The 27,567-nt window shown below is 41.3% G+C and overlaps 1 protein-coding gene, 1 long non-coding RNA gene and 2 other non-coding genes across 5 annotated transcripts in view; 1 reads left to right on the plus strand and 3 right to left on the minus strand.

The window, feature by feature from the left end:
- Positions 1–22,087, plus strand: part of LOC137759574 (uncharacterized) — a 33,296-nt gene extending 11,209 nt beyond the window's left edge. The window contains exon 3 of one of the 2 annotated variants that reach the window (XR_011073113.1): positions 21,989–22,087. This is a non-coding gene — a long non-coding RNA (uncharacterized lncRNA). Of the gene's footprint in view, positions 1–14,648; positions 14,746–21,988 lie in introns of those variants that run through there. The other variant, XR_011073114.1, reaches the window with a different exon arrangement.
- On the minus strand, positions 307–15,176 carry HSPA9 (heat shock protein family A (Hsp70) member 9). Its single transcript, XM_068535960.1, has 17 exons — positions 14,986–15,176; positions 13,639–13,697; positions 13,316–13,403; positions 12,313–12,494; positions 11,435–11,559; positions 10,824–10,897; positions 10,385–10,491; positions 9,748–9,910; positions 8,686–8,778; positions 5,769–5,978; positions 4,461–4,688; positions 3,460–3,564; positions 2,563–2,680; positions 2,043–2,137; positions 1,697–1,789; positions 1,374–1,514; positions 307–1,063 (listed from the first exon to the last, which is right to left on the minus strand). The coding sequence occupies exons 1-17, from the start codon at positions 15,064–15,066 to the stop codon at positions 986–988; spliced, it is 2,040 nt and encodes a 679-aa protein (XP_068392061.1). The 5' UTR covers positions 15,067–15,176; the 3' UTR covers positions 307–985.
- On the minus strand, positions 3,905–3,975 carry LOC137760348 (small nucleolar RNA SNORD63). Its single transcript, XR_011073302.1, has one exon. It is a non-coding gene; the product is annotated as a small nucleolar RNA SNORD63 (small nucleolar RNA).
- On the minus strand, positions 5,311–5,381 carry LOC137760347 (small nucleolar RNA SNORD63). The gene has a single exon (XR_011073301.1). It is a non-coding gene; the product is annotated as a small nucleolar RNA SNORD63 (small nucleolar RNA).
- Positions 22,088–27,567: the final 5,480 nt, after the last annotated feature.

Here is a 27,567-nt window from a genome sequence, read left to right on the forward strand (position 1 = left end):
GAGCAGAAAGCAGCCTGGAAATAGAGGCCTGATTTTCATGTTAGAGAGCTAAAGACTATTTCAACATTCCAAACCTCAGATGGGGCTAGGGAGGGGAAAAAAAAAAAAGCCTCCTCTGAACCAGACTTGTCTTTGGTGATAATGCTTATTATTATACCGGCCTTCCCAAGTTTTCAATTTGTTAGAAATTCAAATGCCAGTGTTAGAAAATCCTGTATCGAGGTCAGGGAGTTGGGAAATGTGATTTATGTCATATTTCTGAAGCTAAATCTCAGAGCCTCACCCCTCACAGAGAAGAGATCAAAATGCTTTTCCTATTTATTTTTTTAAAAATCCAGAATGGATCAAAAAGAACAGTCATCAGGGATACAGGTGCCAGACACAGGCCAAAGGGTAGCTAGGAAAGTATGCCTTCAGAAAGTTTGGGAGACTTGTGTTTTAGAAGCTGGACCTCACATAAATAGCTAGCTTAGTTTTCCATTGATTTAGCTTCCCCTGCCCTACCTCCCAACATGGCACAGCTGGCTTGCCTTGCAAGGCCTCAGTTGAAGAACTCCGTATACACACAGGCTGGTACAGCAGTACTTAGGTAACTAGAAGGATCTCATCCCCCTATGGTCTCATTCCAGATACTGTCTTCAGTGTGTGAGATGGTTTCACCTCTTTGAAAATACAGCCACTTCAGCACAAAACAACGTTAAATCTTTAGAATGATCAATAAATCATCTTTCCCCCCATTTTACATGCAACTGAAAAAGAATGACAGGCTAGGGACAGAATACTGTGAACTTTGTACTGTTGGGAACTATCACTTGTTAAATGATCATTAGCTAATGGTCACTAAATTTACATATTCAGGAAATTATATATAGAGTACTGCAAAAACACAGTAGAAGACTGAAGTTTTGCCCATTTCAGCTCAGGAAATCCCTTCACTCCCAAGCATCATAATATGTTGTCCTTTCGACTCCAAAGTTTACTGCTGTTACTGTTTCTCTTCCTTCTGATCTTCCTTTTGCTCCCCAGTGCCAGAACTTCCAGAGCCTTCCCGTTCAGATGCCATCTATAAGAAAACATGAGAGTCACTTGTTTAATGTTAAGGGTGACAGTTTGCTCTCTGATGAACTAAAAACGAAAAAGCCATATCCTGACTGTTCCACTCTCCCAGTTTTAGTGATTTCTTCCCTTTGACCTCACCCTCCCTCCCTCCCTCCCTCCCACCCAAAGTAGTCAAGAAGGCAGGAAGAAGGATATTTCCAATTCCAATACTCCCAGTTCCATAAATGGCTATGTAGGAGCCATCAGTGACAGTAATCAAGAGCAGTTACATCAAGTTAGGAGCAAAATAGTCATTGAGTAAAACAGCCTTGTACCTTTTTGTATGCCATTTCGAAGAGCTTCAATGATGCTTGCTGAAGGGAAGATGCTGCCTGTCTTATGTTTTGTCCTGTTTCACTGTCTTTTCGAGCGAGGAGCTCCCTCATTTTGGAAATCTCTTCTTTTAGCTTGTGGCACTTAAAAACAAAACAAAACCAGACCCTCACTTTTTCTGGTTCTTATCCCATAACACAGCAGAATGTTTAGAAACATTTTTTAAAAACTAAATTCCTATCAAGACCCATACAGAAAAATGACCTTCACTGACATTGGTAATGATGCCTCCCAACTTCTTGAGCTATTTTAAAAGAGGGTTTACCTCATCAGCAGGCAATTGGTCCTTGAATTCTTCCATCTTGGTTTCTGTGTCATGAATGATTCCTTCAGCCATATTAACTGCTTCAACTCGTTCCTAAGAGAAATTAAAAATGTAATATGAATGAAGACTTCCCAATCAACTAGTTGGCTGAATGTCCTCACTAAGAAGACAACATGAAAACCGCGACATACAGTTAACAGAGTATAAACAGTTAAGAGGGAGATATCACTGTGGTCTGAGATGTCTGTTAAGGTTTTAGCTGGATTCTGTAACATGAAAATTTTGATATGGGGAGTCTGAGAATAAGAAAGGCATTTCACATAGAAGTTATGAGCAAAGTAATCACCTTCTTTCGCCGGTCTTCCTCAGCATACTTCTCTGCATTTTTAACCATATTTTCAATATCATCTTTGCTTAACCCACCGGAAGACTGGATCACAACTATAGTGAAAAGAAGGCACCTTGTTATTTCCCAGGAAAATTATATGCTTCTTCCTCTACTGTATTAAAAAAAAGAATCCTCCTCTTCAGAGTAGCTTGATGTGCATTATGAAGAAGGGGAATATCCTACTGTCCTACAATAAGCAGAGGGAAACCAAGGGTCTAAAATATACAGAGAACAACTAACTGTCCTACCTACCAAAACTTCAGCAATCCAGAGGCTCAGTGCTTGCCTTTTTTGGGGACATAAACACCATACCTGTTAATGTGACACTGATAACTGAGGAGAAAGAGGGCAAAGAGGACTCATCATCCTCCCCTGAGGCTAGGGGAAAAGATAATGCCCAATCTAGAGGGTCTAGTTCCCAACAGAGAAAAGTCCCTCACCTCACTCTTAACAGTCTTAATAAATAAAGAGTACTTACTCTGCTGCTCGCGTCCTGTACCCTTATCTTTGGCAGAAACATGTACAATCCCATTGGCATCAATGTCAAATGTAACTTCAATCTGAGGGACTCCACGAGGGGCTGGGGGAATCCCAATCTAGAATAAATAAATACCAGAGTAAGCTCCTCTCACAAAGGGGTCCAGTGCTCTATTTCCAAAACCTATACGGTCTTCTGGGGAAGAAATTACTTGGTTTCTGGGAGGAACAAGTGAAACTTTCACTTAAATGTACAAAAACATGAGTTTGTCGGTGAGGGTGGTAATTTCATTGCTGCTTGAAATAAATAGGACTCATACTAGTGAAGGTTGGCTATAGCAAGTAACCACAATGGCTTTATGTACCTAAGGACACACAATGTGTGAAGAGTAAACTTTTCCATCATTCATCCCAACAAGCAATAAGCGATGCTGACTAGAAGCCAGAAACAAGGGACTTCCCTGGTGGTCCAGTGGTTAAGACTCTGTGCTTCCACTGCAGAGGGCACAGGTTCAATCCCTGGTCAGGGAACTAAGATCCCACATGCCACAGAGCACAGCCAAAAAAAAAAGACGACGATGACGAAGTAGCAGCCAGTAACAATAGCAAATGTCTTTCAAAGTAGTAAAATAGTAATCAGGAATTTCTTCTAATAAGCACTGTTTATTAACATTTCCCTGGCTCTTACAAGCTTCTTTATTTAGTTCCTAAGGCACAAGAAGCAGGGCTTTCAGGTAAAAACTGAAGCCATGGTTATCCAGTTGCAGAATTCATTTGAATACTATGCTAAGATAACACAGACTACGTCTGTCAGCAGTTTATGGTAATATTAGGGGTTAGAATAGTGTAACTTCACCATAAAAAAATGAGCATAACATTCATGATTCCCAATACCTACCAAAGTAAACTGTCCAAGAAGTTTGTTGTCTCCAGCCATCTCTCTCTCACCCTGACACACTTTAATCTCCACTTGAGTCTGTCCATCAGCAGCTGTAGAAAACACCTAGGGAGAAAAAGGAAACTTGCTGGGTTGGCAGCCTGATTTTTTCCCCCCAGCCTACTCCCCCTTACAAAGTGCAACAAACCAAAGAAAGAAATTCACATCCCAACATTGGAAGAATCCTAATGTACACTATGTTCAAAACAAAGGCTTATGTCTTTATAGAGAACAGGAGTAGGATTAGCACAGCAAAAGGGCATACAATAGCTATTGTTTTCAGCTAAGCAAATGCATTGTACAAAGATGCAGCATTAGCACAGAAGGCCTCAAGAGAAGGAGCTATAAAAAGCGAGATGTTGAAACATGCTCATCCAGAGAAATGGGTCAGAGAGAACATTTATTTTATGCTCATAGTATTAGGAAATCACCACACACTTTTCTTCAGAATAATGTGTTGGCAATACATCACTGCAAACATAGCAATAGCCATAGTTCTTTCAGAAAAACACCAAAACTGAGAAAGGAAATAATTCTTAATCTAAGACCAAGCCATTGTCCAAATAACCCTGGCTTGATATCTCAGAACCCCTATCATTCTCCAGGGAGACAAGCACACTCCCCTGGTCTCGGCCACGCCATTCTTTTTACTGCCTTTGAGAACAGAAGAGTATAGGAATTTAGTCTCAAATGATGAGGCTCCTTCTGGCAATTATTATCCTGAGAAGGAGAGACTATTGATGACTTCCCTAAAATCATCACCACTGGCTGACAGGTAAAGAGAACTTTTCCAGGAACAAAAGAGAACAAAGGACAATATTCTTACCATCCCTCAACATTCAACTAGTATGGACTGCAAAACAAAAAGGAAAGTTTTCTAGGAAAAGCTCACAGAAGTGGCTACAATCACATCCTCACAGAACCTAGTATCTCTGTGACAGATAGGGTGGGGTGGCTTTTACCTGGCTCTTCTTGGTTGGAATAGTGGTGTTCCTGTTAATAAGCTTGGTGAAGACACCTCCCAGAGTCTCAATACCCAGAGACAGGGGAGTGACATCCAAGAGTAGCACATCTGTGACATCACCAGCCAACACACCTCCCTGAATGGCAGCTCCAATGGCCACAGCCTCATCAGGATTGACAGCTTTACTTGGGGCTCGGCCAAAGAGATCCTGCACAGTCTGCTGAACCTGAGCACCAAGAAAAAAGAACCTTGTCACTCACTACTCAGGGCAATTGCCTGAGAAGGGGAGAACAGCACATGTGTCCTGAGACCCCACCAGATCCAAGAACATTTACCCAAATTATTTTGTAGTTGAGTTCTTGTTAATGAATTAAGTATATTGTTTGGTTACCCATACACTTTACTCTTGAGTATCTCATTCATAGCCCTTTTAAATTTGGGAACAATTTGCCAAAATTTTGTTATCTGGTTTCCCAAGCAACACATCAAATTAGAAATACAAGGTACAAGGCAAGGGGACTTAATTTGTATAGTCCAAGTCCTCTTCTACGTATCAACTAAAAATCAGCTTAACAGAAGCAGTAGTAATTCAATACTGGTGCAAGTATGAGGCATGTTTTCCCCTCCTGCTTATTTTACTAATGCTAGGAAAAAGTTCTATTTGAATAACATCTGGGATAATTTGTTAACATAAAGATATCTGCCTGGTTCAAAGTCTCTCCTTTTCACTTCAGATTTATTGTATGCATCATTTTCCTAAGCACAAGTACTCCAAATGAAAAATTATGAAAATCAAGACCCAAGATAGTTCTATTCAAGATATAAAGAATTACACCATCAACAGGTTCTGTGCTCAGTTATTAGTTTTCCACACACCTGTCTTTTCAGAATGATGTGTTGATAAAATGCATCATTGCACAAATCTCTGTTGAAGAGATGCCTTTAGAAACCCCAAACATTATACTGCAAAACACATGTCCAAAACTGCCCATAGAGGCTAGTTAGTACCAAGATGTTAAGCTGTCTCTGACCGCAAACTTTCATTCCTAAAAATTCTATAAAACTGAAGTTCAGGATCCTCCTTGCTGCTACCCCAAAGACATTCTCCCCTTTCCTAATCCTTTTTTTAAAATACCCTTTAAGAACTCTTTAGCAAGGGCACAAATTCATCCTCCTTTCAGGTCAGCATGGTAGAAAGGCCACATATTCATGTCCTTACACAACATAAGCCATATGTCATGTCCTAAGAAATAATTATGTGTTGGCCCTCTCTGCTCTCTCTGTCAAGAATTCCATGGGTCCTTACCTTGGGCATTCTAGTCATGCCACCAACCAGAATCACTTCTCCAATGTCACTTTTGCTGACTTCTGCATCTTGCATGGCTTTTTGGCATGGAGCTATGGTCCTTCTGATTAGATCAGTAACAATCCCCTCAAACTGAGCCCGGGTCAGCTTCATATTCAAATGCTTGGGTCCAGAAGCATCCATTGTAAGGTATGGCAAATTGATGTCAGTCTGCAAAGGAAGCAGGGAGACCAGTAGTGAAGTCTCTCTATTACTTCAATTAAAGACTATACCCTAGGAAAGGAAGACTGTGAAAGTCACAGGGAGGGTCAGACACTTTAAATGAACGGCCACCAAAGACAGTGACTCTTTAAGATTCAACCTCTTATCTTCCCAGAAGTAAACACTATAAATCTCTTATTAACAATGAAGAAAGGAATAGAGAAGCAGGAAAAATCCCCCATTCAGGAGGTGAAGAACAGTCTGTCCTGCCATTAAAAATATATTAAGAATCACACTACTGTGTTCTTTTACCAAGTTTTAAAAGATTTCCTTGCACATTAAGAAAAATGTGAAAGGTATGCTCTGAACCAAATAATCTGCCACCAAACCAGGGCTTTCCAAGTTTCAGGAAGATGGTTAAGAAAGCTACAACAAAAATACTAAAGAGAACTACAAGGACCGACTACTGCTATCACATCCCCAGGGAGTAGCTAACACTGCTACAGTCACACCATGTAATAACATACAGTACTTAATAAACCTAAAATCCTGATAAGGCATGGATTAAGAATATTTAGACTAACAAAACTCACTACTAAACATGCAGAAACAGGTGTCTCGGGGTGAACCCCCAGGAACAGAGTTTGTGTATGCTGCCCCTCCAACTTCACAAAGCAAGGCCAACAGGGAATAAAGACTGAAGGGAGCAAATCCTTAACCAGCTTTCTTCAGGTAGAGTACCCTGGACAGATAAATGCTTTATAGGGAGAATCAACACATCTTTTGTAAAAACAGTGATATTGGATATAGTTTCAAGAACACCAATAACAATTTTCTCTTTCTTTGCAAAATGTTAACAAACCGAATCAGTAAATAAAATTATCTATAGTAATGCAATCCAACAGAACTTTCTATGGCAATGGGAATGTTCTCTATCTGTGCTTTTCAATCCAGCAGCCACTAGTCACATGTGGCTGAATACTTGAAATACAGCTAGTGGAACTGAGAAATGGAATTCTTAAAAATTGTATTTAATTTTAAATAGCCACATGTAGTTACTGTATTAGTGTAGTTCTATATGCTATATATTAATGACCAGGTGAAAAACTCCAGGGTTCTCCACCCTTGAAAGCCAGTTCCACCATGAAGTTCTGTCCCTCTTCTCTCTCAATTCCAACCATGTATCTCTCACTACCACACTCTGGTCCAAGTCCTTCCTCTCTCACCACCTGGTGTGCTGCAATAGCCTCCCAACATTTTCCCACACCCACTCAGGCTGCCACAAAGAGCACTCCACCTCAGAATGCTTTCCCCAAATCTGACCATGTTACCGGCCCACCTTAAAATTTTTCAGTAGTTGTCATTATCTCAGGAAAGATACCAAGTCCCCAGTCTATAAAGCCTCTAGCCTTAACTTCTATGTTCCTCCTGCCAGTCTAGTCTGTACTTCAGCCACACTGACCCTTACTCAGGTCTTTACCCGAGAACCTCATACTTACCTGACCCTTTCTCTCTTCCTGATTAACTCACCTTTCAGAAGCTCTCCTAATTATGTCAAACACCTGTCAGGTTCCTTTATTATAAATCTAACTTTGCTTTTTAAAAAAACAAAATTAATACATACATTTAGAGTACCACTTACTATTTTTTACATATTGTCCTAAGCATGTTACATGTATTAATTTACTAATCCTCACAACTCTAAGGGGGAATGGAGCACCATTTATCCTCATTTTATAGACAAGAAAACAGAAATGTTAAGTAATTCATTCAAAGTCACACAGCTAATAAGTAATGAAATAAGGACTTCATCTCCACCAGTCTGCCTGCAGAGTAACTCTTAACCTCTACATTACTTCTGACATTTATTAATATAATGTTCTCATTAGTGTCCACCTCCCCAAACCACATTATAAACTCAAGGGTAATAAGTGCTTCTATAAATTTAACCTATAGACTTACAATCACATATGCACAAACATTAATGTACAAGGATGGTCAATACACCTTGCTATAATAGCAAAATGGTGGAAAACAATCCAAATACCTATCAACAGGACAGAGCCACAGTAAAACTAACCAACGTCCTGTTTCATAAAGTGACAACCCCTGGGAAGAATTATAAGCTATCCTCTGGTAATGCCACATATTTCGGCCCCAACCATCGTGCTGCAAATTCTGACAGCAGGACGAGGGAATACCATCAACTTCATGGATGACCCTGTACAGCTTTGTCACTCCTTATAGCTGCTATTAAAAAGAAAAAAAGAAAAAAAAAAAAGAAAGAAAAAAGAAAATCCAGATGTGACTGAAGGTCACCCACTTTACCAACACAATGACAGATGCTATAAACACCTCTTCCCTTCCCAGAGTGCTAAAGTTGCTCCAGTTCTGAAAGATGAAGCCTCCCTTTGCCTTAACCACTAAGAACAGAACAACAGCATGTTAGGTCCGTGACAGGGATATAGCAAGATGGCAGGAGATCTAATTCCAGGTTCTCATGTGGCAGCAGGAAAGCAAATCATAACCTGATTTAGGTGCTTCAGCTCACCCATAAAAAACATAATGCTCCTTTGCTAATGGAAAGGCTTTTTATCACCAACCAGAAAACTGTTAAAAAAAATCTGACCGACATTATGCCAATTAGAATATGCTATTCGAGTAAACTCAGGCTGAAAGGATCCATCAAGACTGGTGGAATTTGTCCACGTCTCACCTGCACAGATGAAGAGAGTTCACACTTGGCCTTCTCAGCGGCTTCCCGAACCCTTTGAAGCGCCATGTTGTCTTTGGTCAAATCAACCCCTGTCTACAAAGTGAAGACACACAATATATTAGTGTTAAGAAAATGAATACTACTTAAATTGCAGAGGTAAGGTGTAACAAAACAAAATAGAGCCATACCTTTATAAACAAGCAGAAATTACTTATTGCCCTTAAAAATCTATAGGAAAAAAGAAGACCTACTTTGAAAAAGAAATATGTGTCTGGAGTTAGAGGATGAACTGTTCTCAGTTCTTTCCAGCTGTAGGATTCTAGCTCAAAAAAGGAGTTCCCATAATTCATTTTCCAATACAGGTATCCCCCCACTTTTCCAAAGTTTGCTTTACACCACTTCCCTTTTATAAAAGATCTATATTAGTACCTGTTTTTGCTAATCAAATGAAATCTAAAAAGGATTTTCACTTTTACAAAAAAGGCAAAAAGGGCAAATAATGTTCAGCGTTTGCTTTGCAGCGAGCCATTAGAGGCAGTGTGCACCCCAAGCTCCTTCCCCAGTAACTACATTTATCTGAGCACCAAACCACCACCATAGCTTTGAACTGTCTGTGAGCATACAACCATTTATATTGTGCATCCGTTAGCAAAATGTGTAGCTTCACGACATTTCAACTTATCAAAAGTTTCGCAGGCTCAATTTTCAGATAGTGGGGGAAACCTATACAGTCATCCCTTGGTATCTGTGAGGAATTGGTTCCAGCAACCCCTGTCAAATGCGGATACCTCAAATCCAAAGATATTCAAGTCCCTTATATAAAATGCCACAGTACTATTGTACACCAGGTGCTATAGCCTTTTAATTGTTATTTGTTCCCAATTTGAAGCTACGATAACCAGAATAGTTCAGAGCACCCATGAAACTGAAATGCAATTTCAGTGGCCTATTCAACACTCTCTTAAGGGAAAAAAAATCGTAAAAAAAAAAAACAAATAGCAGTACGAACAAAGAAATGCTCAGTATTCCAATGTGTACATATTAACCACACTGGTAACTAACCTCTCTTTTGAACTCCTTCACAATGTGACGCAGCAAGGCCTGGTCAAAGTCTTCACCACCTAAAAAAGTGTCTCCATTGGTGGATTTCACCTCAAATACTCCTTTCTGAATTTCCAGTATGGAAATATCAAAAGTTCCACCACCTAAATCATATACGGCAATGCTAGAAAGAAAAAAGGCCATCAGGAACAAAACTCATCACAGCGTATGGATTTCAGTAACCAAACCAACATAAACTTGGCTATTTCCCCCCCAGGTATAATTATGAAAGTTGATGACTGCATAAGTGACATATATCTTAACAGGTAGCCCTAACAGCAACATGTAAAACACACATACAGTTAAAATGAAATGTTAAAAAACAAAAACCACTCTTTTGGATGAATACTTGCCAACAGGCATACCAAGGGGAAAAAATGACCACAGCCAGTACTTAAAAAAGTAATCAAGGGACAATCTTGAAATGAATGAAAAACACAGACCATAAAAGCCTTGGGAAAAGGTCAAGGCAGTACATTTCCAGTCTAAGTATAAGGCTCAAATCACTATGAAATCAAGATGATGATTTAGGATAAGTTTCAAGGTTCCATGAACTTAAGTCTCACAAATCTAGGTGGAATTTACTGCACAAACTTACATTTTGTCTTCTGATTTGTCTAGACCATAGGCCAGAGCAGCCGCTGTGGGTTCATTAATTACCCGAAGCACATTTAGTCCAGATATCTGGCCAGCATCCTTAGTGGCCTATAAAAAAAGAAAAAAGCATTTTCCACCGTGTCCCAGGTACCATTAATTTCCTGAATAAAAATGCTAATTGGGGGGCTTCCCTGGTGGCAGCAGTGGTTAAGAATCCTCTTGCCAATGCAGGGGACACGGGTTCGAACCCTGGTCCAGGAAGATCCCACATGCCGCAGAGCAACTAAGCCCGTGCTCCACAAGAGAAGCCACCGCAATGAAGAGTAGCCCCAACTCGCTGCAACTAGAGGAAGCCCATGTGCAGCAACCAAGACCCAATGCAGCCGAAAATAAATAATAAATAAATAAATAAATGTATTAAAAATGATAATTAAACTCACCTGTCTCTGAGAGTCATTGAAATAAGCTGGGACGGTGATCACAGCATTTTTTGCTGTATGCCCCAAGTAATTTTCTGGAAAAGCAATCAATGAAAATCATTCATGAGACCCTATCAGATGAAACAGACTACAATTACTAATGTAGCCTAACAACCTGTGTCACTCTCTTGAGGTCACAAACAGCACCCAATAGTTTTTTAGCATATGACCTAACATGAAGAGACCTTGTAGGAAAACACTCCAATTTTAAAAACCCAAGATCTCACCTTTAACATGTTAGTGAAGGCTCACCAGCAACAATGACCTACTTTTAGATTTAGAAGAGCCACTAGTTTCTTAAATGGGAAGTTTTACCTAACAGACACAAAAGCTTAATGTGTAGTCTTTTGATTTCCCTTCTGGAAAAAAGAAACAAGCAAGCCACCATTAGGAAAACTTGGAAGAGAAATTCAATTTGTAGGGAAAGAGTAATAAAGTTTTGCCATTCCTAGGTATTCTGTATAAAAGCCACTGCAGACTCATCCAGAGGACACTGAGGTATGGAAGCCAGTGATCTCAGAGGAATCATGCAGTTCTCTGAATTTTCCCAGATATGAACTAAGCTTTCTCACCTGCAGTCTCTTTCATCTTCATCAACACAAATGCTCCAATCTGACTTGGGGAATAGAGTTTTCCATGAGCTTCAACCCAGGCATCGCCATTAGAGGCACGGACAATTTTAAAAGGAACATTTTTACTGAAAGACACAAAAATTATACTTGAGAAAACATGCCAGCACAACCTACCATGAGGTTACCATACACCATGAAAGCCCATCTTCCACCCCAAGAGATCCATGGCCAACAAATGAGAACTTCAGGAATTTGTTTAATGAAAACCTTCAGAAAGCAATCATTAACATGTAAAAACATCCTGATGAAACCTGAACATTCTTCTCACCAAAAATTTATGCAGCTGCTTTGGAAAGCGGTAACAGAGATACCATATGACCTACCAATTCCATTACTAGATGTCTACCCAAGAGAAATGAAAACATATGTCCACACAAAAACCTATACACAAATGTTTATGGTAGCATTATTCGTAATAGCCAAAAAGTGGAAACAACCCAAATGCCCATTAACAAACAGATAAACAAAATGCAGTATGTATGCATACAATGGGATATTATTTAGCCATAAAAAGGAATGAAATACCAATCCGTGCCACAACAAGGATGAACCTTGAAAACATATCCGATCAGTATCAAGATGGCACCTATGCCATTATCTACCTTATGTGTTTAACTCCAATTTATGTGGTCCAGGAATGACTAGCCAAATCTTCATATATCATGTCACACATAGCAAAGACCTAATCTGTGAAGGCAGAATTGAATTTTTTGAAGGAGATACCCTTTTGGCAGGAGCAGGGCCTGTCCCCAGGGATCCTGCTGGTAAGATTCATCTGTATAGCCTTTGCATATAAATACATTTTTGCTATTACTCACATGTCTTTTTGAACTTCTGAGTCATCATATCGCCGGCCAATGAGACGCTTGGTAGCATAGAATGTGTTGTTCGGGTTGGTGACAGCCTGTCGCTTGGCCGGCATGCCAACAAGTCGCTCACCATCTGCTGTAAAGGCTACAACTGAAGGGGTGGTTCTGGCACCTTCAGCATTCTCTAGCACCTAAAACTCCCAAAGTAGGACAGAGAATGAGGTTCCAGTCACCACTAGTGTCTTTGTACCAATCATTTAAGACACAGAACAAACACTAAAAAACAGTACTAATGGGCATACTTTTCTGCTCTGTGAATGCTGATATAGTAAGCAGCTACTATTGCAGATTCAAACAACCTACAACTAAGAACATCCAAAAAACAGGAACAAATATAAATCACATCTTTCGTACTCAATGTTTGCACAACGTAATCTTTCCTTCCATACGGAGAGTTAAATCTACTTCTGATTTTTTGGTGATGCCTACAAGTTTCAGGCATTAAAAAAAACTGCCAACAAGGAATTCAAAAATCCAGGTGCTCCAAGTATTCTTGAGGAGAACCAGGTGGGAATAAAGATTTCACAAACAAAGGAGGAACAGCCTCTACTTCCTCTAGAAGGAAGAACATGCCTTACTTAGGATGCAGCCCATGCATTATTTGGAGCTCCACTTGCTTCTAGACTGTTCCTGCACCTTTAGCCTTTGTTTAACTGACTTACAAAAAAGCAGAACTTTAATTACAGAAGTAATCAACAGTACAAGTCATTCCAATGGGTCCTAACGGTAACTCAGTAGTCTTACATCTATACTAGGACACAGTTAAATCCTGGGAAGTCAAATCCATTCATTTATTACCAGCATACAATTAAGCACAAAGATTCACCTCACAAGAGTCTTAAGAATTATAAAAGCAGCTTTGAAAATGTCCCTTATCTAAGCCAAAGGACACAGAATTCTGAATTGTGTACTGGTTACCACTACATGATCCAGAGCTTCCAATCATGCTCACCTTTGCTTGTTTACCTTCCATAACTGCCACACAGGAGTTGGTAGTACCCAAATCAATACCAACAACTGCTCCCTTGATTGCTTCTGATCTGTAAGACATTTAAAACAATGCTATGATTAGTTATCTTAACAGTGATCTCCAAAATGGTTGTAGGAAAACATAAGAAAACAATATTTGCTACTGTGGCAAAATGCATACTCTATAAATAAACTTAGCTGTGTCTTTTTTTCTGAGTGAAGTAATTAATCACAAATTTAGAGACCATTGCCTCTGGGGCTTAATATTTATTATCTAAATGCTAAAGGAAATGAAATTATACTTACGCATAGTCCCGCCTTGAAACAATTCTAAAAGCTTCATGACTAAAGCCATTCCAGCCATCCTTAAAAAAAAAAAAAAAAGGATCAGCCATGAACTACATATGAAAACTTGCGCTTGTTTTAATTATTCTTCTGAAGAATACATGAAAGGTTGAGACTTTCAATTCTGTTCACTGAGTGGTTACCATGTATAAAATATACTGAAATAAAATATTTCATGTCTAAGAGACGTTATGGTACTGAAACAAACAAGCCTAATAAAGTACAAATATTCCCAATGAAATCAGAGAAATAAATAGATATAAAATTATCTTGAATTGCATTACCAAAGGGTCTCTCAACCTTAGCACTATTGATTGTGAACAAAATCTTTGTTGGGAGCTGGGCCGTTCTATGCACTGCAGAATGTTTAGCAGCAACTTGGGCCTTTACAACTAGAACCCAGTAATAGCATGGCTACCCAGGTTGTGACAACCAAAATTATTTCCAGACTCTGCCAAATATCCCGTGGAGAAGTAAAAATATGTTAAAATACTACTCAATTTCATCATCAGGAGCAGTGTCTACCTAAGACCCACATATGTTACGTGTTGCAGGTAGAGATTTAACTTAATCAGAAACATTTTCTCTGACCTTCCCGAACTACTGCTTTAAGAGAACTAGAATTAGTAATTTTGTGAAGTCAGTTTACGAGGAAAAAAAAAGTCAGGAGTGGCTTCCCATCAGTGTCAAAGACCTTTGTTACAATCTCACCTCAGGCTACTTCCAAGTCTTCTTTTACCCAACCTGAGTGCAAAGAAACACAATTCTTGTTTCCCCAAAGGGTACGTTTTTACTCTTACACGATAATGAACAACCACTCCATGGCCTTTTCCTGATTTGCTTATTTTTTCTGAAATAACGAAGGACAAAATTCTGGGGAGCTAACTAGTCAAATATTCGTAAGCAAGAAAATCAGAGCTTGATTTTTAATTTACTGCTCAGATGCTCTTTCTTCCTTCGTTGTATCACAGCAACGGAGTCCTCGCACACTCTGCATTTCACAGCGAACAATCGTCCTTCTACTCAAGACCAAAACTGTCTAATCGTCTCAAAAGGACTAATCAGGACCACTGCCCGCTACCTGATGAGATAAAACTCTAGGCTCCCAAGGAGTGTGACTCAGCAGGGCCTGAGACAGGAACGCCAAACCCTGAATAAGGCCTTGAACCGGCAGCACTGAATACTGAACGTCCGTTATTTTCCGTCTCTCCCCGTCTCTCCCCGAGGATTCTGACCCCGAAGGCCGTGGCCTGCCGCGCTGAGTCCCAAGGCCGTGAGCCCCTCGGGGAAGGCCCGGCAGTCCCTTACCTGGTGGCGAGCTGCTGTGGGGCCCCGGGAGGCTGCGGCGCCGACAAGACGGGCTACTGCGGCTCGGCTGGCGTTTATCATGGCTGCTAAATGGTGGAAATACGAGGCAGCAAACACGCGCTCGGACCGCCGAGAACTGCGCGGCACGGTAGTGCTAGCACTTCTGGAAACCTCCAACTACGTGAGGTGGGGGGGCGGGGTTTGATCGCTGCGGCCTGGAAGCCCGCTCTTCCGCTGAGGCGCCGCCCGCGCTGCCTGATAAGAAAATACCTGAACGCTGTTTCCGGAGTCAGGGCCTATGGCTAATACGCTTCGTGGCATGATGGCAGGGAAAAGCGTGTCCTCCCGTGCCGGCTGCGGCAGGTTGGGCTCTGTGAGAGACCACAAGGCTAAAAGCGGTATAAGGCAGAACCGTGGACAACCCCGGTCCTCGGAGGCAGAAAAGACTCAAGGTCACACGGGATAAATTGCGAACAGTCCTTGCGTCAATTGCCTGAGAGGAGGGGCCTGTTGCGCCTGCGCAACTGGCATCCTACTGAGGCCCTGCAGCGCATGTGCGCAGGGAGTGGCGGAAACCGGGGAGGAGTCTAACTAGAGCTGTCATAGGACGCTCCAGCTCACGTGAGTTTGGTCCCAGCGTTGCCCTGGGAGAGCCCCGGGCGGATACACGCTCTGCGCGAGTTGAAGTTTCCTCCTCGCGGAGGGCGCCATTTTGTCCTGCGTCTTTGTTCAGTGTGAACCTGGGGTTCAAAATCTTTGTTGCTCAACCTCGTCATTTTTTCGTCTTCTGATCGCTTGTTGCTATTGCGGTAACTTGAAATACACCTACATATGCAGACTTTCGACAAATTCTTTCAGAGTTTTACCACAGGGACCTTGGGTTTTGAGCTACTAAAGCAGCCCTTCATTCAGACAGCATTCGGTTGCCTTAGGCTAATTATCTTGCAGACCCTCCCGAGAAAAAATACCTGAGCTCAGGATCTTACCTGCCCAGGTTTGCTGGGCCTCACTGAGGCTCTGAAGCAGAGCAGGACCCTGTGGGCCCACCTGGGCACAAAAGCCTTTCTGTGTCCCCCATTTATTTTTTGTAGGAAATAGGCTTCATTCAGCCTCTTTGACCGTCCCTTAGTTCCAAAAGGCAGATTCAAGCAGTTGCTAATCTGGGAAGGGAAACAAGGGAGGCACAGTCAAGAAGCAATAGCGCAACCCTGGCTCAGGGTCCTGGTTCGCAGTCAAGGACTATACATAATAATATCTGTGAGTTCTGTGGAAACTATCCCCTGCCCAGATGGAGGATGGTAACTTCAGGCTGAGGGCAAGATTCCTGGAGTGCCGCCCTGTTACCTCACCAGGAACTAGTCAGAAGAAAGTCACACGCCCTGCAGCTCTCACCCCAAATTTTGCATATAAAATCTTCCCCCAAAACCATCAGGGAGTTCGGGGATTTTTTTAGAGCATGAGCCACCCATTCTCCCTGTTTGGCCCTGCAATAAACCTTTCTCTGCTCGAAACTCTGATGGTTTGGTTTGTTTGGCCTCAGTGTAAGTCAAGCACATGAACTTGTGTTCAGTGACAGCTCCTCAGGCCCATCTCAAAACCTTGTTGCTTGGGACAGACGGTGTGGGTTCTGTAACAAGATGCCACTGACCTCTTTGCTGTGACCACTTTCAGATTTGTAAGAAAAACAATTGATTGATTCAACAAATATGTCCTGGAATGCCTTGATTTTAGAAATGAAGCAATTTGTCCTTAAAGTCTCAAAGTCCAATTTCAAGAGAAAGATGCTCCACTGTTAAGTGACCACCACTGTGTGAGGAAGTATGAAGGAAATTTTGGGGGAAGTTTGGGAGGGAAAGAAGATAGCTGAGTTCACATTGTGAGGGGGGAGGGAAGTGGGAGTAAGAAAATAAAAAGTTAAACAGAATATTGGTTATAGAATATACAGATCCTAAAAAAAAAAGTACCCTCACACTCTTATTTGTTAGTTATCATTATATTATCTTTACTTGTCTACTTCATACTTTCATTTCTCTTGTTTTCTTAATTCCCTCAGAGGTAGACTTTCCTGAGGTCATCCAAGTTACAGTCTAATGACCCCTATTTTAAAGAGATTTGTATGCTAAAACAATACACTGATGCTAAAGAACATGGGGGGGAGGGATAAATTGGGAGATTGGGATTGAGATATACACACTATTATATATAAAATAGATAACTAATAAGGACCTACTGTATAGCACAGGGAACTCTACTCAATACTCTGTAATGACCTATATGGGAAAAGAACCTAAAAAAGAGTGGATATATGTATATGTATAACTGATTCACTTTGCTGTACACCAGAAACTAAACACAACATTGTAAATCAACTATACTCCAATAAAAATTATTTTTAAAAAAAGAACATAGAAACATAGAGAGGAGTGACAAATAAATAATATTAAACATGGAAGCAAAATAGAAATTGAAAACTTCACATCCCTACCTTGCATATGATAAGGAGGGAGGAGGGCAAGTGGAGTAATTGGAATAACTGCATTCTCACTTCCCTCTTTTCTCTACTGGTTCTCCTAAGAATTTGCTTTTTTTCATTCTTGTTGCATATACTTAAACACTGCACAGTGTTAATCAAAAGAATCCTGGAATCAAATGGTGTTAGCTAAAGGGTGTCAGAGATGATGATTCTGGGGGTACACATATCGCTGAGGTTCCTGGTGCTTTCCCCAAGAGCCTGGCAAATACTCAACATGACCACAAGGGGGATGTTGTAGCTCTAGATACTATTCAAAGCAGGAGCCTGAGAATGGGGCTGCATGTGTTGTATTTGCCAGTGTGAAGGACAGGTTTTGGGGTTGCTTTGCAAATTAATATAGCCTACAGCCTGATGGCTTGAAGAAATAAGCATGAGTCTAAAAAGAGCTGGCTGCAAATGAATAAGAGTGGACGGTTAGATCCACGGCTGGGTGAAGCAATTATTCATCATACAACACAGCACTGTATTTCATTTCTCTGTTGTCATTTCAGTGTCATACTGGAAAGTGAAAGGAGCTGGTACATAATTTGCATGTGGGTAAATGTTTACCAGACAGAACAGGTGGCTGTCGAATACCTGTGCATACTATATTTTAAATTATATTCTAACTGGCATGATTTTTATTTTAGCGTATTTGGAGAGAGGAAACCAGTTTCAATGTTTAAGTATTTAACTCCCAGTCATTAATAGGAAATGTCATTAGATAGTAATCACTAATAGTTGTCAAGTGTCTACTTAAGTGCCCCACTGTCCTAAATGCTTTCTAACATTATTTAATGGAATGATCAAAACAATGGTTTCAAGGGAATAATACTATTAGTATTCCCATTTTGCAGATGTGGAAACTGAGGCTTAAAGTGGTCAAGTATGTTATATAGGTCACATGGCAATTGAATGGTAAAGCCAGATTTGAAGCCAGACTGTCTGACTCCGGAACCTATACTGCTAACCACTAGGCTCTGCTGCCTCATAACAAAACTGGGTCTGATCTTTTATCTCCACATATACAGAAGATGAGTTTTGTAACACTGGCCTAATCCATTATTAACAGCAGCTATTTTAGGCAATTGAATTAAAGTTATAAAAGAATTTTTATGTAGTTTAGGTTCCAAGACATCTATAAAGAAAGTTCAATCTGTAATAGAACACATAAGATCAAGCTTTTATTTTTAAAGCAGTCGCTTTAAACTGGTGACTCAGATGACGTTTTATTCAGTTTTCCCAAAGATGAATATCATGCTGTGGCACTTTCCATCTTCATGAAATAAAATGTGGCATACTGCAGGGATTTGTCATTTTTATTCTCCTTGGAATTTTTTATGTACCTGCGGCAGATTTCAGGAGACAGTTCCCACTTTTCCGTTTGGGCATTAGCTACACTACATTGGAGTACATTACACAGTGTCACTTCACTCAAGTCTGATTCAACAGAGCTTGCCCCAGTGAAGTGTAGGAAGTATTATGTCAGGTGATGTCTCTGTACCTGGGGTTGGTGACAATTAGCAGGTTTCATTTTAAATGGAATGCCTGGTAACCCACCAACCCGCCTTCCTTCTGATAGGAGAAAAGAGAAATAGAGGATGACCCTGAAAGAAAACTGAGGTAGCAATAAATCAAAATAAGATGTCCCTTTGTTTAGGTTGGACATTTACATTCCAGTGATAATGCAGTCTCATTGCACAGGGTAAAAATCAGTCAGTTAACCTCACTCGGATTTTCATTCAGGTTTGGAAAACAGTTGGCTATTGGATAGGTCCAAGGATCTGTGTGTGAGGTCCCTATTTGGGGAGGGCGTAGGACTGACAAAAGCAGAGATTTGCTCTTTATGAAGACCCATTTAATAATTAATTCTTAAGGATGCAGGAGCCTTTTCTGAATGCTTTCATTTAAAGGGCCAGAATTTTAATTTATTCTTGATCAGAATGTTATAGCGAAAGCAACCCTGAACTAGGACTTGAGCCTGAACTTGGGTTCCAGAAACACAGAAAGGTCTTTAGATATCACTTAAAATCTAACCTTTTATTTAATAGATGAGGAACTGAGAGAATCAGTGAATTGCCCAAGGTCACACAGACAGTGTTAGCTTCTGTTCTACAGCCTCCAGTTTTACTTGGTATGCTTTTTAGAAATCACCCACATGATTTCAGACTAAATGGTCAATCAGTACAGTTTTTCAAATGCTTACAGACAACTCTGGCTCATATACCCGCTTCCTCCTGTCTCAACCTTACTCTTTAAGGTACACAATTAGTGAAATTATATCAGCTATCTTTTCAGATCTCCTGGATTACATCCTCTCTCTATGTGAGGGGCTTTAGGTTTCTAAGGTTCCCCACCTCGGCTCCCCAGCTGTCAGGAGAGGAGGTACCCAGGCTTCCTTAGGTGATGAGGATTTAATTGTAGACTAGTTGGAAGAAGTACAGGCATTGTCTCAATACCCATAGAACCAGAGTTCTGGCAGAACAAGTTAGGTGGCTCCTCCTCCTTGGTCAGGCCCAAGCAGGACCTGGCTGTAGTGGCTTGTTATCAGGCTTCTGACGTTCCCCTCTGCACTGACTCTGCCCTTTCCATAGCTCAGCTTCTTTTTGTCTGCTTCTCTAATTCTTCTATTGCAATAGTTCCTACATTTCAGTAGGCATCAGAATTACTGGGAAGCTCTTTAAGCATACCAACCCAAGAGATTTAGGTCCTGTAGGTCTGAGGTGGGTCAAGTAATGTGCATGTTTAACAAGTTCCACAGGAGATTCTGATAGGGATGGGGATTAAGGACAACACCTTGCTTAGAAACACCCCAAGTATCATGGTGTCTTCTGGTCACCACATTTTTTCATTACACATCCTATTAGAAAAATATTTGAGGGACTTCCCTGGAAGTCCAGTGGTTAAGACTCCACACTTCCACTGCAGGGGGCTCGGGTTCAATCCCTGGTAAAGGAACTAAGATCCCGCATGCTGTATGGTGTGGCCAAAAAATAAAAAAAAAAAAAAAAAATTGAGCACACACCTCCATTATGTGTATATTTATGTATTTAGAAGCTAGATATGCAGTGCTATTATTAAACATATATAAAAATGGAAAAAATAAATATAAATACATTTGAATACTTTCTTCCTGTACTCTAATGTATCCCCAGGGCTGCTTGCACTACCCTTGCTACCTTTCTGTGTGGCTTGAAGTACACCATCGTTATGGAGTGACTTTATTGGGCAGAGTAAAGGCACAGAAAAGTAGCATATTGTTTCAGGGGTCACTGGGTCAGCTCATAGGCCTTTGGTTTAGGTGCCAAGTCTTTGTTTTATTGAACTAGCGGTTGGGGTAGGGGTGGGAGTGGTGACTGTGTGTGTGGCATGATGTAAAGAAAGCTGGTTCACCTAGAAGGAGCCCTGTGACCCCCTTCTTCAGGGGAAAGGGAGAATCTGTGAGCATGATAGCTGCCGTGGGTCTCATGAACACTTGTCTTTCACCGTAGACTAGTGAACTGTTTCTAAGCCTGTCAAAGTGTAAACGTGACTCCACGGAGGCTGTGGATGAGGCTACCCTGCGAGTGCCCTCTGCAGCTTTCCATGACTTCCCAGAAGGAAGTCTGGTTTATTCTGGGCTGTTGTGCCAGGATGTGTGTGTTTGTGTGTGTGTGTATGGTGCTTGCCCACTTCTCTATCATTCCATTTATAGCATAGCTCCCTGGCCTAAGCTGGGGAGGTTGCTCTCAGGATTAAAGAGGCTTCACTTTTCCTGATGCATAATTTGTAGTTCTTTGATATTGCTCTCTCTCCCTAGGGCACTATTTTGTGAGTGGAGCATCATTTCCGTGAGTTAGAGCAACCACATTGGGACAAGCAGACCGAAGGCATTATCAGAGCCCAGAGTCAGAACTGGACAAATCCCAGGCACATTTCAGAAATCAAGTGACTTATAATAAGTCATTTAAGTTGGAAGTGGGTTCCCCACAATCTTTTTTTCCAAATAATTTTCCTACCCTTACTTGGAGACTTTTTGTGTCTTCAGCTTTCTTATGTTACCTTAGGTATTTGAGTGCTGGTGTTCTATACTCTCAAAGGCCATGGAGAGTGGGCCACTGTTTTGAGCTCTGCAGAGGAGAGAGGGACGGGTGCTTCTTGGATTCAGGGCCGTTAGCAGCCGTGCATATGTGTCTATTTCCTGATTGATAGGGATATTTGAAAATAAATTATTTAGAATTTCATTGTTTTTCACTTAGCTTTATATTATTGAAAATCTCTAGGCTGGAAACACCATTTTTTCTGTCACTTTGCGTTTTTCCAGTCAGCATGTGTGCTTGCCATTTTTGTGTTCTGCTTTTTAATGCTTAGAGTTATCTTTTCTAAAAATATATACTTGTCAACCTGGTCTCATATACTTGTCATTTTTAATGGCGGTCTATATAATCTTATTCTTTCTTGAGATTCATAAGTTTATTCCACTTAATCCTCTTTGCTTCTACTATTTTGCAGGTTATGTGGAGAGATTTGCTGCATTTCTAAAGAATCTCAGAAAACAAGCTTCATTTCAGAACCTAAACCAGCATTTGCTTTTCTTCACTTTGAGGGAGCACACAGGTATTGAATTCTCTGCCACTGGGCACACCAGGGTATTGAATTCTCTTCTCTGAAGTCCATGTCTGTGGGTCTGACTGGGCCACTTGATCAGCAAGAGGTCTCAGACACCAAACTGGAGAATAAATTAAACTGACAGAGTACTTGATATTTCCAAAGAGTCACTTAGGTTCTGTCTATTACTGCAGTGTTCAAAACGTAGACATAGTTCATTGCTGTGATTAAAGTGACTTTCACCATTAGCCTCTTTGTTCCTGTAAGATATAGCGGTAGGCTATAGCTGGTTCATCATTTGGGGGTGTAATGGTTAGCTAAAGCTATTTTTCTCCAAAGGGCCAGTTATAACTTTAGTTTTTCTCCAAAACTTCAGCTTTAGCGGGAAAGAGCCATAAATTTTGTGACATAGCTGCCTCCTTATCTGTCTTGGGAGTTATAGACTGCACATATAAGACAATTCATGTACCTCTGCATAATGAGGTAAGCTTTAAAAATCATCAATCTTCACTTAACATGCAGGTGGTGTTGGGTGCCAGCTTTAGAAAAACTGATGTAGTTGCCAAGTTCATGAGTGTCATAAATCATTCATGCTAAAGTTAGCCCAGAATCATGCTGTCCTCTGAGGCAGACCAATTTCAAGGTGGTTGTTAAACACAAAAATGTGAGTCGGGATGATTGTTTTTCAAAATCAAATGCACTTTTTATTTGAAGAGGAAAACAAAATTATCTTTCTTTTTTAAGTTGAAGTCAGTTTTCTAAGACCCTCCCTTCACCCTCAAAGAATCTATCAATAATAATACCTTTTCTTCCCTGATCCCTGAATTCTGTTAGAAATACATCACAAAATATATAACTTGTACATTTGCAATCCAGACCATTAATGTGCTGAAAATGAGATTCAGATGTCTCAATAAATCTTGAGGCACATTATTAGGGGAAAACTCTATTAAAGTTTTTTGGGGTATTTTCTTCTTGTGCCATTATTTTACATGAAGTTGAAACCGCACAACTAAGATGGGACTCGAACCCAGCCAAAACCCAGATTGGGAGTTGAACCAACGGACTGGGACTCGAACCCACTGTCTTTTAATTAAGATTGCACAGCTGGTCTTAGGACTTAATGAAGCTCAGGTTCGTTTTGTCTCAGCATAGAAGGAATTCAGCGAGAGGCAAAGTGATAGGTAAGAAATGGATTTATTTAGAGAGATATAGATTTCATAGACAGAATGCGGTCCACCTCAAAAGGCAAGAGCAGCCCTGGGAGAAACACAGTCCACAGACAGAGAGAAGATGAGAGGCGTGGAAATATGGGTTGGTTAGTTTTTATGGGCTGGATAATTTCATAGGCTAATGGGTGGGAGGATTATTCCAACTATTTTGGAGAAGAGGCAGAGATTTCCAGGAATTGGGCCACTGCACACTTTTTGGCCTCTTATGGTTGGCATCAGAACTGTCATGGCACCTGTGAGTGTGTCATTTAGCTTGCTGATATATTACAATGAGTGTATAATGAGGCCCAAGGTCTACTGGAAGTCGAATCTTCGCCATCTTGGACCTAACCGGTTCTAACCAGTGTTTGTCGTATCCTCAATGTCTACGTCTTTCTTTTAAAGGTTGTGCTCTGCCTCCTTCCCTCCTGTTTCAGAGTTACAATGGATAGTAGGCAGGCGTAGCCCTCTTCCACCCTGCCCGAGTCTTCAGGGCTAAAGAGAGGGAAGTAGTAGGGCCTACAGAGAAGTGACCCCTGGGACAGAAAGCTTGAAGCTGAGCAGTGTGATGTGCCCCTCTAAGTCATCAGGCTTTATCCAGGTTCCTGGAAGATGGGTTTTAAACTGAAGTGTTTTATCTGAAAGTTGCTCATTTGATAGATGAAGAAGACTATGAGGTTGGATATTATTGAGGAAGGAAAACATGCTAGTATTTTCAGTGAGAAGTCTTCAAAGAGAAAAACAGAGAGAAAAATGAAGTTTTGCCTGAGGCTATTAGGTTCTCAGTGGGTAGTTAAGTGTCTGTATCCCTTTGTGTAGTCTCCAGCACAGGGCCATACGCCAGCTGACATGTGACTTCTCTTTGGTGTATCTCAGAAGTTCTTTTGAGGTCAATGTGTTGATCATATGGGTAGCCTTGGTTAAAGATTGTAGGGGCCAATTCCAGGCAGAACATCTTTTTCACTGAGCGTAATCTCCCACTCCCCCACTGCAAACTCACTATTTCTTTATGCCTCCATGCCTTGTATATACCTTTCCCACTATTTGACATGCTCTTCTATTTCTTATCTAAATGTCGAGCTCCTACTTATCCAGTAAAACCCTCTTAAATCTCACCTTCTCTCTAAAGCCTTCTCTGGCTTCCTGAGATGGAGCTTGTCACTTGATCCTCTGTGCTTCTAGAACATTTATTCACAGTCTTGTTATGACACACACATGGGAGTTAATCAGCATATTCATCCCTCCCACTAGACTGTGAGCATTTAGCATCTAAGGACAAGAACAGAGTTTTATTAATGTAGGTATTGCTAGTACCCACCATATCTGACACCAAGTGGAAACTCAATGAAAAATCTCACCCTTTTTTTAAAAATTACCCTCTCCACCGGAGCACTAACATAAAGCCTTGGGAGAGAACAAAGCTTTTTAAAGTTATATTTCATCATAATTTGTGAATGCTAAGACTAACTCACAAAGTGTTTACTTGAGTCCCCTATAAAGATGCCTAAGGGTAGAGAGCGACAGAGGCAGGGAGAAATTTCCTGCATTCTCACTGTGTCCTGGGATTTTCTGTAGATTCTGGGCAGAGTAAGTTCTGTTCCTTCTTCCTGCATAATATCTCTAGGACTTGTATGCCTTTGTCTTCTCGTTGCAGTCATTCTGATCTAGGTGACATCTTTCCACACTTGAACTGTAGAAATTATAGCAGGTATGACTCTCAGTTTATAAATTCAGGTGTAAGGGAAGTATCACATTTATTTATAAGCTTAAATAAAGGTAAACTCCAGTTGTATGCTCCTATCCCATCTGACTAGTGGGAAATTTAACCTCATTTATATTTCATCTTCAGACCTGAATTGTGCTTCCAGTATCTTATATTTTGCCATGAGATTGGAAGGGGCTTTGAGTTGCTGGTTATTGCTGAGACACCTGCTGTCCCATTATTTGCACCATCCCTTCAGGTCCAGGGCCTGAGTGTCTGATCTTCCTCCTTGACTCACAGAAACCTTCTGTGGGGCTGTGAATCCTGCAGCCTAGAGTCCTGTCTCCTAGTTGTATCATGGGGCCAGTCTTCTCTAGGGTTGTGTTCCCTCCTCAGGTGCTGCCAAGGAGCAAGGCCTGGGTCCCCCTGTGGTAGGTCCTACAAACCCATCTTCATCTACAACCCAGGGGAATCTCTTTCTAGTCTGCCTGGAGCACTTCCCTGCATTATGCTGCTCTGAGGCTAGTTTATCTTGCTCTTTTATAGTAATCTTAATGGTCTTTTAAATCCCAAACCCCTATCACTACAACCAAAACTTTTATTTCCTTTATCTTAAATTTCCATGGAAGGTTAAGGGAAATATCTGTCATCCAGTTCTTTCAGCCAAAAAAGAAAAGAAAAATTTTAAATCGTGTCATATGCTGATCTCCTAACTGGCTTCCTTGCCACTTTTTCCCCTCTCTTCTCCATTCAAATTATTTTGTATGTTCCAATCAGAATAGTTGTTCTAAAACTCTTGCCCAGAAACCCTCAGGGACTTCTCATTGTCTCTAGAATAAAATCAAAGCTCCAAGCTCCTTAGTCTACCATTAGGGCTTTTCATGATTTTCTTCACCTTTGAAATGCGACTTCCCATTGCTCCTTTGTCAGAGACCCCTGGCCTAACCCTGTTCCTCTAACCCCACACTGTCCCACCTCCTCACCACACCCGACTGATGTGACACCCAGAACAAGTGCCAGCTTCTTCAGAAAGCTTGGTGGTTAGCCCACTCCACAGTGATCTAGTCCTCCATAAACCTAGTCCTCTTCCGTACATCCATTTGGTACCTGAGGCTATGGTTTATCATCTGGTGCCTGTTTCTGCCTTTCTCATCTAGATTTGTGAGCCTCTCAAGTACCGAGACCTCTACTTTCTTGTATCCTGAGCCACCACAGGGCTCTTCATAGTATGGGGTGCTCACTAAATGCTGATTAATGAATATCATGACATGGACACATGGATCCTACCTAAGCACACCCAGCCCTGCCATATAGTGAGAAGCAGGAAAATGAAGGGGAAAAGGGGCCAGGTTTCATTACCGCCATAAAAATAATGAGTGTTTCATTGTTGTCTACCATCAAGGAATAGCCTCCTTGCTTGCCTCCAGCACCAGAAGAAGCATTTGCCCTAACAATGACAAACAAATTCCACTATCAGAGTAAGTGGTCCAGAGCTCCTCTGGGTGGTGGGCTCTCTGGCTTTGCCATCCTTTGGCTTTTCCACAGGCTGCCCTTCACAATAGGTTTCTCTGTCATGAATGCAAACTAGCCAATCACTCTTGAACAAACCAACCTCCCTGACACCTGCTCAAAGTAATTCTTCTCTCACCAAGCTATGGTTAATAAACACAAATGATCGCCATTCACTTCTCCTTGGCCAATCCTGTGAGGGCGTCTTCACACAAATAGGCAGGTTGACCAGAGAGGCAGCTCCAGCTCATACTGTGGGGAAATGGAGAGTTTCCTGCCTCAGCCCTTGGGGCTTCAAGAGTACTTCACATGCTGCTTATACCAGCTTCCTGTGGACAACCCCCCCGCCCCATGCCAAGTCCTTTCTGGCCTTCATGCATGTTGATCTAGTGATAGGGAACAGGCAGAGGGGATTCCAGCATCATCCCAGTGGTTTGACTGGATAACCTTAAAATTCCTTCCAGTACTTCAAATCTTTGATCTTATAATTTTCACTTGCATTGCTTTTAATCAACACTTAAAATCTCCAGCTTTCTGCTGATCCCTTCAACCTCCTCACCTCGGCCCCTTTTCCACTTGATTGATTCATTCTAGCCATTCAGACCTTCTCTCAGTTCCTTCATTGTGTTGCTTCTGCCTTCCGACATGTCCTTTCTGCTCCCTAGGTCCCTCTTCTCACCACCAGCCATTTGTCTAACCCTACTTAGCCTTCAGGTCCCCCCATTTCTTTTTTTTTAAATTTATTTATTTTTGGCTGAGTTGGGTCTTTGTTGCTGCACGTGGGCTTTCTCCAGTTGTGGCAAGCAGGGGCTATACTTCATTGTGGTGCGTGGGCTTCTCATTGTGGTGGCTTCTCTTGTTGTGGAGCACGGGCTCTAGGCGCGCGGGCTTCAGTAGCTGTGGCACGTGGGCTTAGTAGTTGTGGCTCGTGGGCTTAGTTGTTCTGCGGCATGTGGGATCTTCCCAGACCAGGGCTCGAACCCGTGTCCCCTGCGTTGGCAGGTGGATTCTTAACCACTGTGCCACCAGGGAAGTCCTGGGTCCCCCCATATTTTAATGTC

Source organism: Eschrichtius robustus, chromosome 2 (genome assembly GCF_028021215.1).
Source record: "Eschrichtius robustus isolate mEscRob2 chromosome 2, mEscRob2.pri, whole genome shotgun sequence".
In the NCBI taxonomy this organism is placed as follows: domain Eukaryota; kingdom Metazoa; phylum Chordata; class Mammalia; order Artiodactyla; family Eschrichtiidae; genus Eschrichtius; species Eschrichtius robustus.